General features: G+C 38.0%; 1 protein-coding gene across 4 annotated transcripts in view; it reads left to right on the top strand.

Moving 5' to 3' along the window:
* The window catches only part of GABRG3 (gamma-aminobutyric acid type A receptor subunit gamma3), a 686,820-nt gene that overhangs the window by 331,817 nt on the left and 334,511 nt on the right, over window positions 1-20,492 (top strand). For all 4 annotated transcript variants that reach the window (XM_077868328.1, XM_077868346.1, XM_077868336.1 and 1 more), the window contains 2 exons: window positions 6,904-7,124; window positions 9,114-9,196. In XM_077868328.1, coding sequence (XP_077724454.1) covers window positions 6,904-7,124; window positions 9,114-9,196 — 304 coding nt within the window. The remainder of the gene's footprint in view (window positions 1-6,903; window positions 7,125-9,113; window positions 9,197-20,492) is intronic.

The following is a 20,492-nucleotide window of genomic DNA, read 5'->3' as shown; positions in this document are numbered from 1 at the left end:
TATGTCCCTAGATAAGATATCTGAGCAGCCTTTAATTAGCATGGGTCTGTGATTACCATTTTATAAAGAAAAATTCCAGTCACTGCCTTTACTAATATATTTATCCATCCATACCAGGCATTGTGCTAATGTGCTCAGGACCCAAGGAAAAGACATTTTGCTCCCTGGGAGTTTGTGTCTCCTGCAAACCCAATCTCCAAGTCCCTGTACTATATTAATCAATCATTTTTCCATTTGATCTATGGTACAGGAAAGGGGAAAGTGTTAGGAAGTAATTTTCTGAGTTTTAGAAGTTACAAATTGATTTCATTAAGAAGCATAATTTTTATTCTGTTTTGTTAAAATGTTCTACATGCTGAAATAATTCATGGCCTATTTAGGAATCATTAAGCTCTCCAATTATTAAGACAAGTTCTGAACATAGGCTCTCCACAAGCATGATGTTTTAAATTGGGGGATTCTGCACATTTATCACATATTACATTTATTACTATTTTAAACACAATTTCACAGCTACTTATGAATTATATAAAATGCTTATTTGTAAGAATGGTTTTCTCCTCCTGCAGAAAGGAAAAATGATTAATAACATTACAAAGAAAGTTTATGAGGGACATAAAATGTTTCTCTGTGGGTGGGAAGTGTTTCTTCAACATTTAGTCAAATATAGACACAATAAAACATCTTCCCCATGTACAACACACACCATCTGCATTATACCCTCTTGAGTTAGAGTTTATGGTAGAGCTTCAGAATAAAGAGAGTATCCTCCCAAACTCCACTACTTTCCCCAACCCCAGAGCATCATGGTGTGTTCCTTTCCCTTACAAAAAAGTAATATGGGGAGTAGGGACAGGAATCCATGCCTCACTTTGCAAGCTGCAGCCTCACAGATCGTTTCTGATTACAGTGATCCCCCTTATCTGCGATTTCACTTTCTGTGGTTTCACTAGCTTTTAGTCAACCTCAGTCCAGAAGCAGGTGACTCTCCTGATGTATCATCAGATCAGTAGTAGCTTAATGCCATGTCACAATGCTTACATCCTTCATCTCACCTCAGCTCATCACATAGGCATTTTATCACCTCATATCATCACAAGAAGGATGACTATGTACAATAAGATATTTTGAGAGAGACCACAGTCATGTAACTTTTTTACAACATATTTGTTATAATTGTTCAGCTTTTAATAAATTATTATTGATCTCTTATTATGTTTAATTTATAAATTAAACTTTATCATAGGTATGTACATATGGGAAAAAACACAGTATATACTATGGGTTCAGTACCATCCATGGTGTCAGGCATTCACTTGGGGTCTGGGAACATGTTACCTTGAGGATGGGGGTGGGGGATGACTGTACTTCATGTAGAATTCAAACATAAAAGTTGTTTCCAGTGGCAGCAAATAGAACATGTGTAGAAGTCATTCTATCTCATCTTTATTGCAAAAGTAAGACAAAAATGAATGAGATGGAAAATTACTTTCAACAGTGAACAGCTAATGTAATCGGGAATGTGGAAACATAAAAAGTTAGAATTGGAAGGGTCCTTACATTTAATCTACACCAACTACCCCATTTTATAGATGAGGAAACTGAGGCTGAGGAAGGTAACCTCATGTGGTTTGCAAACAAGGTGAACAAGGAGAGAACTTCTGTACTGGGGGTCTTCCTCTCGCATTGCCAGTGGTTTCTACCTCTAACAAGGTTTCTACCTCTAACTGCTCTCAGTCACCTCCAGGGAAGCAGGTTTTGACTGTGTGGTTTTAGAACACTTGGTACTTAGCAGCTGTTGTACTTGATGAACATTACTTAATCTCTTAGATTTCAGTTTACCTCCTGAGAGGAAGGTTTATTACAGTCTCTGTCTCAGCAATCATAGCCTGGAAGGTACGAAGTATCTGCACCTCATAGGAGTGGCTTTGGGTGATGCTCTCTATCTTGCTATATAATTCACTGATTTCAAATCTGTAGTTCAAAATATTTTATTGTGAAGGTATATAACCTGTGTATTAATGGGATTGGAGAGCAGAGACAATAGGAGAGGAAGGGCAAAGAGGAGGGCCCTATCTGTAAGACACTTTTTGTTTTGCCATTTTTACACAATAAAAACAAACATTTGGAAAGTTTTACTTGGGTCCCAAAATTCAAGCTAAATTTGACACATAGAGTAACTGGTAAAATTCTTCAAGTTTTCTGAGTTTCAGCATTCCTACTATAATATGAAAAAGTTTTAAATTTTATGATTTTAGGTTCTTTCCAAAATATACTTGGGACCTTTATAGAAAGTATTCTTTATTTGGTATTATTGATCACATTGGTAGGCCTTGGCCTTGCTTGGAAGAACATTTTCATCTTTTTCATTTCATTTTCATCCTCATTCTCTCATTTGATAAACTAGTGTTAAAAGAAAGAAGAAAATAACATAGTTCCCAGTGCAACTATAGCCTGTTACATAGTTAGCAGTCATCACTGTGAGGCTAAAACTCTGTCAACAAGGAGATAAGGTGCCCACTCTCCTCATCCAGTCTGTTCTGTCTGGCAGAATTGTTACTGTCTCATCCAGTATGCTTTTGAACTTGCTTGGGGTCTCTTGGCTCATTTATCTGCGTGGCTCATTCCTGTACCTCACTTAGGTCTTGGTTCTCAGTCACTTTCTCAATAGGAAGGCAGCACTTCCTCCCTGCATCCCCCACCCCTTTTCACCTCTTCCAGGGTACCAGTTGGTACAAGCTGGGGAGTGCTCCTCTTACAAACTTTTCTGGGTAACTTGGCACCCAAGGTATGTGTCTGGGATGAATCTCAACAGAGTGTCTGAGAGCCTGTGAAGGGGGAGTGCTCTTCAAACACCATCCCAGAAATGGCATACCCCACTCTGCTCACATTTCACTTTATCACAGGTAAGGAGGCCAAACGTAGCCCCAACAGAGTCAGAGGGAGATGCAGTTCTGTCATGTGCACATAGGGAAGGCTGCTTTGGTATTTGGCGAATCGGACCAATGACCACCATAAATCTGTATCTAGCTGCCAAATATTCTTGGTCTCTCATGTGTCAGGGAAGATACATCTCATTCTTCTTCAAATGAGGCAAACCAAAAAGCCCACTCAGTCCCAGCCCCAAGATCAAGGTTATGTGTATGTGTGCTGGCATCCACATTAATTCACATAGTTTTCCCTGGTCTACTGGTTTCTAAACTACAAAGAAAAGGTATTTGACTTATCACCACATGTGTAGAATAACTACAGTGACAGATAAGGTCCAGGATGATCACAATCAACCCACTAATTTGCAGCAATTCTGAGACCCCACTGGACAGATCCTGAGTGGGCTGTTCCCTGGAAGAAAGATCTTCTTTGATTAAATGTTAATTCTGCTCCCAGGGTACGGCTCCATAGGATTCTTCTCCCTGGCTCTTGACTCCATTGTTTGAGAATCTATTCTTTTTCCTGCTAACTGCTGTAGCCACGGGAAAGTGGGCATTGGGGAAGAAGCCCACACCAAGTTCTAATCAGCTTCTCCAGGCCACAATCTGCCCTTTATAGATAAGAATGCAAGAGTGTATCTCATTCTCAAATAGTCACATACATCTCTTCCTGACTTGATGTTCCTTTGGCACTAGAACTCTTTTTAAAATATAGTAAGCTTCTTACCTAATAGGAGAGTTTCACATGTGCATAGCCACATTCCCAGATCTTTTGACAACACAATTCTAGGGTCTATTTTGTGTCTTTGATTTTGCGTGCCACTGTCTCTCTCCCATCCTTTTGCTTTCAAATGAACTCTTTTTACTCTTCTCTTAAATTAAGTACAGATGCCATGGCCTTATCTGCCTTCAGTAGAAGAATTATGCCTTGGTCTCTTATCCTGAAGCCACATTTTCACAATTAAGGATTTTATAGGGTGACAATTTAGTCCACTTAGAGATTTCTAGTTGTAGATCTGTTTCTGCAAAGCTGAATTTGAATAGGCTTTTTGATTCTCAAAGCATTTCTTGATATTATGATTTACTCATGGGGATGAGAAGCATTTGCCTGTTCTAGCCTTGCAAGAACCTGTGTTGGCTTTATCTTTCTTTTCTCTTTCATAACTGCTTTCAGACTGGCCAATTATCTTCTGAGATAATTTCTTTCTTATGTTACCAAGCAAAATCAGTAGCAGTCAAAACATTTTAATTAATGTTCCTTTTCCAACTTCTGCCCAAAGAGCTATATACTCATTAGACATGCTCTGCCTTATTGCAGGTGTCAACATTGCCAAACCCATGCATGACATGAGCCACCTTGCTTCCAGTCCTAAGCCAACACTATGTGTTATAGTTTTGTTTCAGCACTCTTTATTAATAACAGATTTTATTTTTTATTTGTATTGAGATAAAATTGATATCTAACATATTAGTTTCAGATATACAAATGATGATTTCATTTATGTGTATATTGCAAAATAGTCACTGCAATAAATCTAGTTAACATTTGTCACCATACATAGAAATATTTTTTTCTTGCGATGAGAACTTTTAATATCTATTCTTAGTGACTTTTGATTATGCAACACAGTATTGTCAACCATAGTCACAATGCTGTACATTACATTCCTGCGACTTATTCGTCTCATAACAGGAAGTTTGTACCTTTTGATTCACTTCATACTTTTTCCCACCTCTGCTCTCAGACCCTACCCCTGTAATCCACCAGTCTGTTCTCTGAATCCATGACTTCAGTTTTTTGTTTGTTTAGTTTTATTTTGTTTTAGTTTCCACATATAAGTGAGATTATAGTTTCTTTATCTGACTTATTTTACTTGTTTTAGCACTGTTTGAAACCCATTTTTATTTATTTATTTTTAAAGATTTTTAAAGATTTATTTATTTTGAGAGACAGTACATGCATGAGTGGGGGAAGGGGCAGAAGGAGGGAGAGAATTCTAAGCAGATTCCCCACTTGTGCAGAGCCTGATGTGGAGCACAATCTTATTACCCTAAGATCATGACCTGAGCCAAAATCAAATAGTCTGATGATTAATTGAGTGAGCCACCCAGGTGCCCCCAAATCCATCTTAAAATTAGTATACAACAGGAACTAACACATATACATGCACACACATGCAAACTTCCTCTTAGTTTCCTTCTCTCCGTGCATTTCCAAGGTTAGAGTTTGTTAATGAAAGACATATGCAAAGTTCTGGAAGGCAATAATGAAGCAGAAGCTATTATTCCCCAGAAGCATGTTTAGGTGGACCCATAGAGTTGAGGATTTGAAGAGGACCCTCTGGATGTTGAGATTTCATTCAGCTCTGGAAGCTTCCACAGTAACCTGCTCCCAGCTGTTGCTTCTGGCATTTGTTTCCCCAGATGCTCAAATACTTAATTAAGTAAGACTCAGACAGATTCTGTGTACATAATTCTTTCCACATTGGATACCTGGATAATTTTTCTCTTTTCTAGCTGGAATCCTAACTGATACACTGACCTCATTTTTCTGCTTGGTATGTGTAACCTTCAAACTTGTGGGTTTTTGTTTTGTTTTGTTTTGTTTTGTTTTGTTTTCAGCTTAACTGTATGTTTAATTCCTAGGCTAGAATATGAGCTCTGTGAAGGGGGAAGTTTTTTTGTCAGCACAGTGCTGGGTTTCCAGTGGTTTGCAGGGCATGGCAGACAGTGTAGCAAAGAGATGATGAATGAATGGATTAGTTAATAAAAAGTAGAATCTAGTCAATTGAATTATCTACCTCAGAAAGGTTCTTGAGCTGGAAACTTGATGGAAAAGATTAATGTAGGATTCATTGAAAAGTACTGAACCCATACTCTGTAAGAGTAATTTATTATATCTAATATGTAAATAAAACTGAAAGGTATAAAAATCTAACAGTCTGCTTCTAGATTGTCTTTACTATGGACTTAATTGATGACAATCTTTTAAACTGTGTTTAGGGAAAGAGCTTCTGAGGTAGTCCAGTCTCAGGACATTTCTCTGGGTCTCATGGTGAAATTAGTCCTATCCCACATCTAATGGTTGCAGCAAAACCTTATTCTGTGCTGGGAATACCAAACGGTTTCAAGTTATGGAGGTCATGTGATCCCCACCAGCCTTCTACTGAATCAGGGTTTGGCTTGGGTGTCTGTTTCCTTCATAGTTCTTTGTTGTTGCTTGTTTCTTACTTTTATTTTATTTTATTTTATTTTTTTATTTATGATAGTCACAGAGAGAGAGAGAGGCACAGAGACACAGGCAGAGGGAGAAGCAGGCTCCATGCACCGGGAGCCCGATGTGGGAATCGATTCCGGGTCTCCAGGATCGCGCCCTGGGCCAAAGGCAGGCGCCAAACCGCTGCGCCACCCAGGGATCCCTTGTTTCTTACTTTTATTTTTTATTTGGGTTGTGTTGCTTGTAAGGCTTCTAAGTAAAAATGGGAATTATTATATAAGCTAATACTTATGGATCAATGCCAGACACTAAGGGTTTTTCATTTAATCATTTCCTTTCTTCTTTATGACCCATTTAGGGGGTGGGCATTTTACCCATTTTACCAATTAGAACGAGGCTTTAATAGGTCATATTACCCGGTAAAGCTGTACTTGTGAATGCAGGGGGATCTGCATCTGTGCTCTGAATTATGGTCTACTACCACTTGGCCAATTATCACATTTTATATGTTTATTACAATTTAAGACTTACAGAATCTTTTTTACATATGTTATCACATTATTGACTAATAATCCTGCTTACCATTTGTTAAAATGTTTACCATGTTGAGCCAGGCACTATACTAAGCATTAACAGAAAGGGACGTGGGGGATAATGGTGTAAACGTGGAAGAAAACTAAACTTTTGACAAAGAAAATGAAGATACAGAAAATTCATTAATGAAACCACTTTGCCTCTCCTCTTGCTCTGTTTCAGGAATACCAAATTGACATATTTTTTGCTCAGACCTGGACAGACAGTCGCCTTCGATTCAATAGTACAATGAAAATACTTACACTGAACAGCAACATGGTGGGATTAATATGGATTCCAGATACAATCTTCCGCAATTCTAAAACTGCCGAGGCTCACTGGATCACCACCCCGAATCAGCTCCTCAGAATATGGAATGACGGGAAAATTCTTTATACTTTAAGGTAAGATGTTGATGGATTTTTAATCTCCGATGGGCTGATAATTTAGATCATCAGATAGGACCCTGTTCTCACTGCTGAGTTCTATCACTTCTCGCGTTCGACACGCAATAGCATCTTGAAAAAGTTTGTCTTAATGCCACTATGTGCGATAATAAAGGCATGCAAATGACCTGCAATGAATATAAACTCATTCCTTCATCAGAATCCATTTCTGCTGGAAGTGGATTGTGGAAATTGTCTTTAATATATTTAACTCATGGGTCCACTCAGCTAGGAAAATAAAGACGTCTTGGTGTATTACTTAACAAATATAATCATAGCCAAATTTAAGACCACAGGGAAAAAAGAGCACAGAAGACATTCCCTAGTGCATCCCTAATAGAAGTGGCAGCTACAGTGTAATGAGTCTTCCTGGGGGTCAGGCAGTCCTTACAAAACTGGGGAAGGTAAGAGAAACTGCACTTCAAATAAGTGAACTGACTTGCCTGTCCAAAGATCACTAGGAACTAGTGTTACCAGAGTTTAAAGCTGTGTCTGTATCTCTTAGAATTCTTTCCATTAGAGTGATCCAAGACTAACTGCACACCCAACTGTAATACACCACACATACCAACATCCCTGCACCTGGGCCAGCCTTTCTGTTGTCTAGAGATTAGGATCAGGACAGTACCCCCAGACAATTTGTCCCCATTGCTTAGTGCTATCTAGGAGCACTAGATATTTTCTCTCTCTTCTAACACTTTTTCTTACCACCTCTGAAGCGCCGTGGCTCCTCCCTGTATCTCCTGCTCCTGCTTTTGTGCTGCCTTTTCTCATTCTGCTCTTTCTGCCTCAGGACTTCCTCATTATTTCACTCAGGTTCCTCTCTCCTGCTGGTTTAGTTCATCCATTTCCACTACTATGCTGAGGTTTCCCACATGCCTACTTCAAACCCAGAACTTCCCTTCTGGGCTCCAGATGCTTGGAGCCACCTGCCCATAAGATGCCTCCTACTGAGTGTCTCAAATGCATGGCAAAGTCAGCATGCCTCAGGAGAAGATTACTTCTCTAATTCTTCTGACACATGTGTCTTCCTGGCTCAGTGAAGCCCACCACCACCCCCTGGGGACTTCTTTTCTCTTTTCCCCATATTCAGTACTTGAGCTATTAATTGCAGGTGACTTTTGGCCTTGCAGATAAATGTGTAACTCAGAATGGTAAACAAATATCCACAGCACAAATAAAAGTAGAAAGAAAATAAAATAGATTAAAATAGAAAGAAGTGGAAGATTAGAGAATTTCAACGCTCAGGGAAATAATAATTTTGGCAGGCTGGGAACAACAGCAACAAATCCACAGCAGGAAACTCTCCTGATGGATTACATTTAGAGAGCTGGAGTCTGTAACAGGTGTTTCCATATCAGTCTTAAAAGAGTGTGGATGAGACTTTGAAGCGAAGATGAGCCTCAGAATGGGGGCATGGCCTATGCTAGCATCCTTCATAGAAACTCTGGTCGCAGTGTTTTCTGGTGTATACACACTTGTATAGCCACCACCTCCTTAGTCAAATGAGGGAGTTGTCCAAATATGAAGTCCCTTCTACAGGTAGATTAGTTTGGCATTATACCTAGTTAGACAAATACACCAATTTCAAAATGGAAGAAGGTTTTAATTCAATCAAACAGATTGAAGATGAAGACATATAAAATAACAGGGTTTTTTTGTTTTGTTTTGTTTTGTTTTTTGTCTCCTCTCTGACTTGGCTTATTTTTCTAGTCATAGTTTGGAATTTTAGTAATTGAAATTCTCTATGCTACCAATAGTTAGAACAAAATGACACAAAAGCCACTAAATGGTATCCCTGAATGGATGGCACCACTGCCAAAAGTGAGTTAAGTGCAATGCTCCCACTCTCCAATTGTGGTAAAGTGACTGTTCCTTGACCTTGACCTGGGACATTTCTGGGTTTCTCCTGGTTGACCTCAGGAGTAATCCTTGGCTCTCCTGCAGGCTCACCATAAATGCAGAGTGCCAGCTGCAGCTGCACAACTTCCCTATGGATGAGCATTCCTGCCCACTGATTTTCTCCAGCTGTGAGTACCAACTTGGGGTATAAATATTGTGTAAAGGAATGTCTATCTTCTGTTGATTTATGGCAGATGGTCATAAGATTGCATGCATCGCCCTGAAACAGAAAAAAATGGATAATGGTTTTGGTATTAGACATGTGGGGTTTTCACTCTATTATGTAGGATGCATATTACAAAATAGGTAGCTCTGAAAAAGTTGTGAGCAACTTGACCATTACTTATAATATTGAGAGTCAGAAATTGGTAAACAGACTTATCAAAGACCCTTATGCTAATGAGATGCGCATATTATTTAGAAGTATACAAAATTGATTTGTAATATTTTCAGGTTTAATATCATCTTCAAACAAGGTATTTGTCTTCTGAAAAGAAAGATAAAAATTTTTTATTTAAATATATTTATATTTGTCTTATGGTATTGTAGGATGCGATTTTTCAGTGTCTTATTTTCTAATACTTTACTTCTGATTAATATTAGCTAATGAGTAATCATTCACAAATTCTTCAAGACAATATCTAATGAATACAAGGATACATATAAAAGGAAATATCAAACTTATCAAAGGAAATATCAAACTGTGTTAATTTATAAAATCCTTTTTTAAATAAACTCCATATAGAACTATATCTGTAGAATTTAGGATAGTTCCTTGTAAATGTTGATTACAAGTAACTAAATTTGACTCACAGAATTTAATTAATTTTACCTGCTTTCTATAAGATTGCATAGGGAGTTTGACAAACAAATGTGATTCAAATCTCAGGCAGAAGTTTTAGGACTCCCTTCACTGGACACTATAGTGAAAGTATAAAAATGAAATAAGAGATGAACACATAGTACAGTTCATTTTAGGTACAGAAAAAGGCAAAATAGAAAGTAAAATTAATAAACTCCTAGATTGGGTAAAAATATTTTTAGAGAGATTAGTTTAATTAGTTGAATCCCAATTTAAAATAATATATTTCCTCAAACCATTATGTTTGTTGATAACACAAATTTTTAATGCCTAGCAAGTAGATGGCTAATGTCTGTGAATGTATGGTAAATTTGCCTGTAGATTAATTTAGGCCTGTTGTTCTCTATTTATTTAATTACTTTAAAAGTTATGGAACGATTCAAATTGTCTATTTCTTTGTGAGTCAGTTTGGTGTATATGTATATAATTTCCTAGTGACTTCTCTACTCATTAGTGTTCTCAGTGAACCGAATTTAGCTATGCAGATCCTTCCAATGCTCTGATATGCTATTCATTCATCTATTTACCTTATAACTTCAGTGGTTGTTCTCATTATTGGACATCCTATTTTCTTTTTTTTTTTTTACTTTTTCCAAACTTTTTAATGCTATTTGACAACATCTTATTTCCACACTAAATTTCTTTTTTTTTTAATTTTTCTTTTTTAAATATTTTTTTATTGGAGTTCAATTTGCCAACATGTAGTATAACACCCAGTACTCAATCTGTCAAGTGCCCCCCTCAGTGCGCATCTCCCAGCCCACCTCCCCTTCCATTACCTCTTGTTCGTATCCCAGAGTTAGGAGTCTCTAAAGTTCCATCTCCCTCTAAGATATTTCCCACTCATTTTCTATCCTTTCCCTTAATTCCCTTTCACTATTTTTTATATTCCCCAAATAAATGAGACCATATAATGTTTGTCCTTCTCTGATTGACTTACTTCACTCAGCATAATACCCTCCAGTTCCATCCACGTTGAAGCAAAAGGTGGGTATTTGTCGTTTCTAATGGCTGAGTAATATTCCATTCTATATATAGACCACATCTTCTTTATCCATTCATCTTTCAGTGGACACTGAGGCTCCTTCCACATTTTGGCATTGTGGACATTGCTGGTAGAAACATTGAGGTGCAAGTGTTTTGGCTTTTCACTGCATGTGTATCTTTGGAGTAAATCCCCAGCAGTGCAATTGCTGGGTCATAGGGTAGTTCTATTTGTAACTCTTTGAGGAACCTCCACACAGTTCTCCAGAGTGGCTGCACCAGTTCATATTCCCACCAACAGTGCAAGAGGGTTCCCCTTTCTCCACATCCTCTCCAACATTTGTTGTTTCCTGTCTTGTTCATTTTCCCCATTCTCCCTGGTGTGAGGTGGTATCTCATTGTGGTTTTAATTTGTATTTCCCAGATGGCAAATGATGTGGAGCATTTTCTCATGTGCTTGTTGGCCATGTCTATGTTTTCTTTGGTGAAATTTCTATTCATGACTCTTGCCCACTTCATGACTGGATTGTTTCTTTCTTTGCTGTTGAGTTTAATAAGTTCTTTATAGATTTTTGATACCAGGCCTTTATCTGATAGGTCATTTGCAAATAGCTTCTCCCATTCTGTAGATTGTCTTTTAGTTTTGTTGACTGTTTCTTTTGCTGTGAAGATGCTTTTAATCTTGAAGAAGTCCCCAAAGTTCATTTCTGCTTTTGTTTCCCTTGCCTTCATAGATGTATCTTGCAAGAAGTTGCTGTGGCCAAGTTCAAAAAAGGTGTTGCCTGTGTTCTCCTCTAGGATTTTGATGGAATCTTGTCTCACATTTAGATCTTTCATCCATTTTGAGTTTATCTTTGTATATGGTGCAAGAGAGTGGTCTAGTTTCATTTTTCTACACGTGGCTGCCCAATTTTCCCAGCACCATTTATTGAAGACTGTCATTTTTCCAGTGAATAGTCTTTCCTGCTTTATTGAATAATAGTTAGCCATGAGTTGAGGGCCCATTTCTGGGTTCTCTATTGTGTTACATTAATCTATGTGCCTGTTTTTGTGTCAGTATGACACTGTCTTGATGATAACAGCTTTGTAGTACAACCTGAAATCTGGAATTGTGATGCCCCCAGCTATGCTTTTCTTTTCAATATTCCCCTCGCTATTTGGGGCCTTTTCCGATTCCACACAAATCGTAAGATGATTTGTTCCAACTCTCTGAAGAAAGTCCATGGTATTTTGATAAGGATTTCATTAAATGTGTAAATTACCCTGGGTAGCATTGATATTTTCACAATTTTATCTCCCAATCCATGAGCATGGGATATTTTTCCATCTCTTTGTGTCTTCCTCAATTTCATTCAAAAGTGTTCTGTAGTTTTTAGGGGATAGATTCTTTACCTCTTTGATTAGGTTTATTCCTAGGTATCTTATACTTTTGGGTGCACTTGTAAATGGTATTGACTCCTTAATTTCTCTTTCTTCAGTCTCATTGTCCCAGTGTTTCCTCTTTGATATGATATTTGCTGTGGGCTTTTTGTAAATGGATTTTAAGATGATGAGAAATGTTCCCTCTATCCCTACACTCTGAAGAGTTTTATCAGTAATGGATGCTGTATTTTTGTCAAATGCTTTCTCTGCATCCATTGAGAGGATCATACAGTTCTTGTTTTTTCTCTTGTTGATATGATCTATCACATTGATTACTTTACGAGTGTTTTTGAACCAGCCTTGCATCCCGGGGATAAATCCCACTTGGTCATGGTGAATAATATTCTTAATATATTGTTGGATCCTATTGGCTAGTATCTTATTGAGAATTTTGTATCTGTGTTCATAAGGGATATGGGTCTATAATTCCTTTTGGTGGGGTCTTTGTCTGGTTTTGGAATTAAGGTGATGCTGGCCTCATAAAACAAGTTTGGAAGTATTCTGTCCCTTTCTATCTTTTGGAACAGCTTTTTTAGAATAGGTATGGTTTCTTCTTTAAACGTTTGATAGAATTCCCCTGGTAAGCCATCTGGCCCTGGACTTTTGTCTTGGGAGGTTTCTGATGACTGTTTCAATTTCCTCCCTGGTTATTGGCCAGTTGAGGTTTTCTGTTTCTTCCTGTTCCAGTTTTGGTAGTTTGTGGTTTCCCAGAAATGCGTCCATTTCTTCTAGTTTGCCTAATTTATTGACGTATAGCTGCTCATAGTATGTTTTTAAGATCGTTTGTATTTTCTTGGTATTGGTGGTGATCTCTCCTTTCTCATTCATGATTTCATTAATTTGAGTCTTTTCTCTTTTGTTTTTAATAAGGTGGCTAACGGTTTATCTATCTTTTTAATTCATTCCAAGAATCAACTCCTGGTTTTGTTGATCTGTTCTACAGTTCTTCTAGTCTCTATTTCATTGAGGTCTGCTCGAATTTTTATTAACTCTCTTCTTCTGCCTGGTGTAGGTTTTATTTGCTGTTCTTTCTCCAGTTCCTTTAGGTACAAGGTTAGCTTGTGTATTTGAGTTTTTTCCAATTTGGGGGGGATGCTTGTACTGCAATGTATTTCCCTCTTAGGACTGCTTTTGCTGTATCCCAAAGATTTTGAGTGGTTGTATCTTCATTCTCATTAGTTTCCATGAATCTTTTAAATTATTCCTAATTTCCTGGTTGACCCTTTCATCTTTTAGCAGGATGCTCTTTAAGCTCCATGTGTTTGAGTTTCTTCCAAATTTCTTCTTGTGATTGAGTTCTAATTTCAAAGCATTATGGTCTGAAAATATGCAGGGGACAATCCCAACCTTTTGGTATCAGTTGAGGCCTGATTTGTGACCTAGTATGTGGTCCATTCTGGAGAAAATTCCATGTGCATTTGAGAAGAATGTGTATTCATTTGTTTTTGGATGTAAAGTTCTGTAAATATCTGTGAAATCCATCAGGTCCACTGTATCATTTAAAGCTCTTGTGTTTTTGGAGATGTTGTGCTTAGAAGATCTGTCATTTGAAGAAAGCGCTGCCTTGAAGTCTTGCAGTATTAGTATTACTTAAGTATGTCTTAACTTTGGTATGAATTGATTGATATACTTGGCAGCTCCCACATTAGGGGCATAAATATTCATGATTGTTAGGTATTCTTGTTGGAGAGACACCTTAAGTGTGATATAGTGTCCCTCTTCAGCCCTTACTACAGTCTTTGGGATAAACTTTAATGTATCTGATATTGGATGGCTACCCCAGCTTTCTTTTGAGGACCATTTGAATGGTAAATTTTTCTCCAACCTTTCATTTTTCAGGCACTAGGTGTCCTTAGGTCTAAAATGAGTATCTTGTAGACAGCAAATAGATGGGTCTTGCTTTTTTATCCAGTCTGAAACCGTGTGTCTTTTGATGGGATCGTTAAGCCTATTCACGTTCAGAGTTACTATTGAAAGATATGAGGTTATTGTCATCATAATACCTATTCAGTGTCTGTTTTTGTGAATTATTTCTTTGGGCTTCCTCTTTCTTTTACAGAGTCCCCCTTAACATTTCTTGCAGAGCTGTTTTGGCAGTCACATATTCTTTCAGTTTCTGCCTATCTTGAAGCTCTTTATCTCTCCTTCTCTTCTGAATGAAAGTTTTTCCGGATAAAGTGTTCTTGGCTGCATGTTCTTCTCATTTAGGACCTCAAATATATCCTACCAGCCCTTTTTGGCCTGCCAGGTCTCTGTCGAGAGTCTGCTGTGAATCTAATATTTTCTCCCCATATAAGTTAGGGATCTCTTGTCCCTTGCTGCTTTAAGGGTTTTCTCTTTATCTTTGGAATTTACAAGTTTCAGTCTTAGATGTCGAGGTGTTGAATGGTTTTTATTGATTTTAGGGGGGGATGTCTCTATCTCCTGGATCTGAATGCCTGTTTTCCTCCCCAAATTAGGGAAGTTCTCAGCTATGATTTGTTCAAATATGCTTTCTGGTCCTCTCTCCCTCTCGACGCCCTCTGGAACCCCAATTAAACTGGGATTTTTCCTTCTGAGGCTGTCATTTATTTCCCTTAAACTTTCCTCATGGTCTTTTAGCAGTTTGTCTCCTTTTTTCTCAGCTTCCTTCCTTGCCATCTACTTGTCTTCTATGTCACTCACTCATCTCCCTCATTAACCCTCATTGTTAGGCCCTCCAGTTTGGATTGCATCTCATTTAATTGATTTTTAATTTTAGCCTGATTAGTTCTAAAGTTTGCTGTCATGAAGTCTCTTTAATCCTTTATGCTTTTTCCCAGAGCCACCAGTAGCTTTATAATTGTGGTTCTGAATTGGCTTTCTGACATCAAATTGTAATCCATATTCTGTAACTCTGTGGCAGAAAGTACTGTTTCTGATTCTTTCTTTTGTGGTGAGTTCTTCTTTCCAGTCATTTTTCTCAGTGCAGAATGGCTGTATGAGCAGGCTGTGTCAAGAATATGAACCACGAACTAAGTAAATTTCACCCTAGATGATTCTGCTGAGGTCAGAGATCAGAAATTGAAAACAAAGATCAGAACAAAATAAAAGGACCACTAAAGTGAAAAACAAATTTTAAAACAAAGTAGTAAAACATAGAAAGCCAGGAATCCTAAAGAAGAAGAGGAAAAAAAAAAAAACAGAAAAAGGAAAAAAAAAGGATAAGAAAAAAAGTGGAGACTGGAGATGGTGGTGACAACGTTGTAGTGATGGAAGAATGTAGTCTACCTGAGGCATTTTAGAGGGTCATCCTCTTGTTTCTAAGTATATTAAGTTCTGTATGTAGAAGATGCTCAGTTCCAGATTTATATAAACCAGAAATACTTGCAGAGTGCCCCAACATTGATCACTAAAACATAAATGAGATAAAAAGGGGGGCAGAATGGGAATGAGGAATCTCACAGAATGAACCAGCACAGTAAACAACTTGGTTCTGGGTGCATACTGGTCATGTTTTAGAAGGTATTAATTCTGCCATTGTAGAACAAAATGAGGCAGAGAAAAGAAAAAAAATACAAAGAAAAAAACAAAACAAAACAAAACATCTATTGTATATCTCCCAAAATTAAGTTGAGCATGTTGAAGGGAATGTAGAAGTGGCAAATATATCTAGGACCTGTAATTGTAGAAATATGAAAGTTAAAAAGGAAGAATCTTGAAAATGAAGAGGTGGTAAAATATTGTAGTTAAGGTGGGAAAAGAGAAAGAAAAATTGGGTATTTATAGTCTGATATAAAAATGAGTCGTACTGGAAAAAGCAAGAAAAAAAAAGGTACCCTCTGGTGCTATATACTGTAAATCCCTCGACTTCCCCTGGAGCATTCCAGGGCTGCTTGGTTAAGAACTTGCTCTTCCCCTGTCTTTCCTGCTGGTCTCCTGGGGAAGGGGCCTGCTGTGCTGACTCTCAGGTGTGTGTACCTGGGGGGAGCTGCCCTACCCCCTGCCAGGTGCCGGGTCCAGTGGCAGCTGTTTATCCTGTGAGGCCCCAGTTCCCTGGGAGCCTTGCCCTCCGAGGCACATGGTGACACCAAGAGGAACAACACTGGCGGCAGCCAGCTCTCCATCTCTGGAGTCAGCTCCCACAGTAACTACCACAACTCCCAGGCGGCATCGGCCTGGATGCTCCAGGGGCCGCTTTGGGGCACTGATCTGCACAGCTCAGGGAGCCCGGCAGCAGGAGAGTCCTCGCTGCCCTGTGCCCTCCCTGCCTCCGTTTGTCCTTGGGGCAGCACGGGATCCTGGGCTGTGTCCCCTGGTGCCCTGGAAAACGGGGCCTGTGCTGCTAGAAATTTGATCCCGGCTGTGTCTCCCGAATGCAGCAGGGCACAGACCTCTCTGTCCGGAGCTGCCGCCTGATGGACCGGCTTCTCCAGAGGCCCCACGGGGCATGTGCTCCAGTCCTTTACCGAGATCGGCCGCATTGTGTGGGGCGCTCTCCCCTGGGCTCCCCTCCTCTATAAGTGACCCTGGGAGACTAGAGGCTCTACTGCCCCTCCTGCTATTCTGTTCCATTTCGCTGCTGAGCTTCTTTCGGTCTGGGAAGAATCCAGTGCAATTTTTTTAAAAGTTCGGGCTTCTCTGCAGCTGGGCTTTCCTGTCCCAGAGGCTCCTTGCCTGGCTTTAGCCTGGCTCCTCACGGGGCCCCTCCCCCACTTGATTCTTTTTTTTTTTTTTTTTCCTGCCTTCCTACCTTGTTAGAAGTGAAAACCCTTCTCTCTGTAGCATTCCAGATGTTCTCTCTAAATCTCAGGTCAAACTCTTAGGTTTTCAGGATGATTTGAAACTAATCTAGGTAAGTTGGTGGGGCCAGGTGAGGTGAGGACCCTACTCCTCCGCCATCTTGCCCTTCCCGCATCCACGCTAAATTTCTAATGTTGTCTTACATTTATTCAAATTTACAAAATTTTCCAATATCTCTGTGGGAGCAAGTTGCAGATTTTGTTGTTTTGTTTTATTCATTTACATGGTAACTTATTTACTTTTCTGTTCAATAAGTAATTTGTTCATGTGAGCTCATGTTTTTTGGAATTTTTTTCTGTGGGATTTCTTTGGGATTTAGATTTAAATCAGGTTTTTCTAGGGATGCCTGGGTAGCTCAGTGGTTGAGCATCTGCGTTCAGCCCAGGGCATGATCCTGGAATCCCAGGATTGAGTCCCACATTGTACTCCCTGCATGGAGCCTGTTTTCTCTCTGCCTGTGTCTCTCCCTCCCTCTGTGTGTCTCTCATGAATAAATAAATAAAATCTTTAAATAAATAAAACAGGTTCTTCTAAAGAAGTTTTCCTCTGACTCTGCTTGGTGTCTCTATAACTTTAAAGTTTAAGCCTGGATTCATAGGTCACATAGTGTGAAGTCTAGCTACATAACTGATTTTAGGCTATGATTTTACATTCTTAGGAAGGATTTTTTTTTCTTTTCTGTTATTCCAAAAGTGAAATCAGGACAAGGAATCTTCTTTTAGGGAGAATTTCTCCTGATTCTGCATCATGAGGTTATATCCTTTCCCTATGGTAGCAACCCAAGTACCCAAGTGTCCATGGATATACATACTGTCTATATGAGGTACAGTTTAAATTTAAAGACAAATCATTTGAAAGTGAAATGATGAAATAAGATAGATCATGTAAATAACAGCCAAAAGAGAGTTGGATTAGTTATATTAATGTAAGACAAAATACATTAAAGAAAATTGTTATTGAGGCAAAAAGACTTTTTATAATAATAAATAAAATGTGCCAGCACATCAAGAAACTCACAGTAATAACAAACATGCATGCATCTAATAATAGGGAATTAAAATACGTAAAGCAAAAATTGACAGACCTGAAGGGAAAAACAGATATTTTGACAATAATAGATACTTTAATAACCCACTTTCAAAAATGGAGAAAAACTATAAATAGAAGGTTTGGCAGGGAAACAGAAGACTTGAAAAATACTTCAAAGCAACTAGATCTAATAGATATCTATAGAACACTCAAATGAACAACAGAATACACATTGTTCTTAAGGGCACATGAGGCTTTCTGCAAGATAAGCCACATAATGAAACCTGTCAATAAATTCAAAAGTATTGAATATTGAATTAACATTACAGAATACAAGATCAATATACAAACATTCGTATTTCTATAAACTAGAAATGAAGACCTTGAAAATGAAATTAAGAAAACAATTACATCTACAAAAGTATCAAAAAGAATACAATATTTAAGAAAGAATTTCACAAAATAAATGTAAGAGTTGTATGTTGAAAACTAAAAAAAATCAATGAAAGCAAGGAAAGAAGATCTAAACAAACTTAAAGGCATTTATGTTCATGAACTGAAACTTAATATTTTTAAGGTGGCAATGCTTTCCAAAATAATCCACAGACTGAGTGCAATACTTATCAAAACCTCAGCTGGCTCTTTTTTCCCTGAAATTGCCAAGTTGATTCCAAAATCTGTGGGAAAATTCAAGAAATCCATAATAGCCAAAACAATCTGGAAAGAAGAACAAATTTAGAGAACTCACATTTCTGATTTCAAAACTTACTACTAAGCTACAATAACCGAGACAGTGTGGTGTGGTGCTGCTATAAAGATAGATATAAAGTTATACTCAAATGCCCACCAATTGATTAACATAAACACAATTTGATATACTCATAAAATAGAATATCATTCCAACATAAGTAGATTTGGAAAAGAGACAAATATCCCATGCAGAAGAATTCCAAACAATTTATGTAGATATTCCACCTTCATGGAGGTGGAACATAACTCCTCACCCCTTCAGTCAAGGATGAGCATAGTGACTTCCTTCCAAGAGATTTATCATGTAAAGGGATAAAACAAGCTATTTTATAGTGGAGATAACTGAGAGTCATTATTTCAGCTAGTTGATTAAGGTCAACATCAATAGTTATAAGTCATATTGATAGTATATACCCTTGATGTGATGTGGTAATAATGGCACTTTAACCCTGTAGTCTCCCTCCTAAAAGCCCATAACCCCCATATAATCATAAGAAAAACACCAGAAAAATCCTAATTGAGGTACATTCTACAAAAACCTGAACAGTACTCTTCAAAACTGTCAATGCTATTGAGAGCAAGTTATGTCTGTGAAACCATCATAGCCAGTGTGATACCTTGAATGGCATTCTGAAATAGAAAAAGAGCATTAGAGGGAAACTGATGAAATCTGAAAAGAGAAGTATGGACATTAGTTAACAATAATGTATCAATATTGGCTCATTAATTGTGGCAAATGTAGATATTAATGTAAGATATTAATAATAAGGGAAGCTGGGTATGGTGTATTGGGAACTCCCTGTAGCATGTTTGTAATTTTTCTGTAAATTTAGATCTATTTTAAATTTCAGCAAAAGAAACAGTCAACAAAACCAAATGACAGTCTACAGAATGGGAGAAGATACTTGCAAAGTTCTTATCAGATAAAAGGCTAGTATCCAAAATCCATAAAGAACTTATCAAATCAACACTACTAAAAAAATCTTATCTTTGAAAAGATAGAAATGTGAGTAGTCATACTGAGCTGGCATCATAGGCCCAATTCGTAAATAAGATTGTTCCGAGTTGCTGATAAATGAATATTTTACGGGCTTACGTGAAATAATAAGGTGAAAAAATGACAGATCAAGATCCCATGCCTCTTCCTTCACTTCAGGGAAACAAACTTCTGAATTATTATTGGAAATTTCTGAAGACCCTGGGCCGGAAGTTCCAGTTTAGAGATCTCGGTGGTAAACAATCTTATACAATGATTCTTACATATTTTGTGCTAACATATCACAATGAGAGTCTTAACAAACCTAGCATTTCACATGGCGTTTGCACATGGCATCTAGCCATTTCACATTTCACCTAGCCATTTCACATGGCGTTTTACATCTATCAGCTACATAATTCGTAATCCAGAGTTTAAAAACTCCTCATCTAGTCCATTTTGCTTATGTGTAAATAAAGAAACAGAAGCAGATGCTCTCACTGTCCTACATTAAGGGGAGGCAGCTTTAGAAATGGGACTTCGTACTTTTTTTTTTGTACTGTCTACTTTGACTTCTGGAAAGTGCTTCTTCCACTGTATCAAACCAGTTACTATTAACTCTATCTCCAAAATATGTCCC

Source organism: Canis aureus, chromosome 2, assembly GCF_053574225.1.
Source record: "Canis aureus isolate CA01 chromosome 2, VMU_Caureus_v.1.0, whole genome shotgun sequence".
In the NCBI taxonomy this organism is placed as follows: domain Eukaryota; kingdom Metazoa; phylum Chordata; class Mammalia; order Carnivora; family Canidae; genus Canis; species Canis aureus.
The sequence above is the reverse complement of the archived record's forward strand: the minus strand, read 5'-3'. Positions and strand labels throughout refer to the sequence as shown.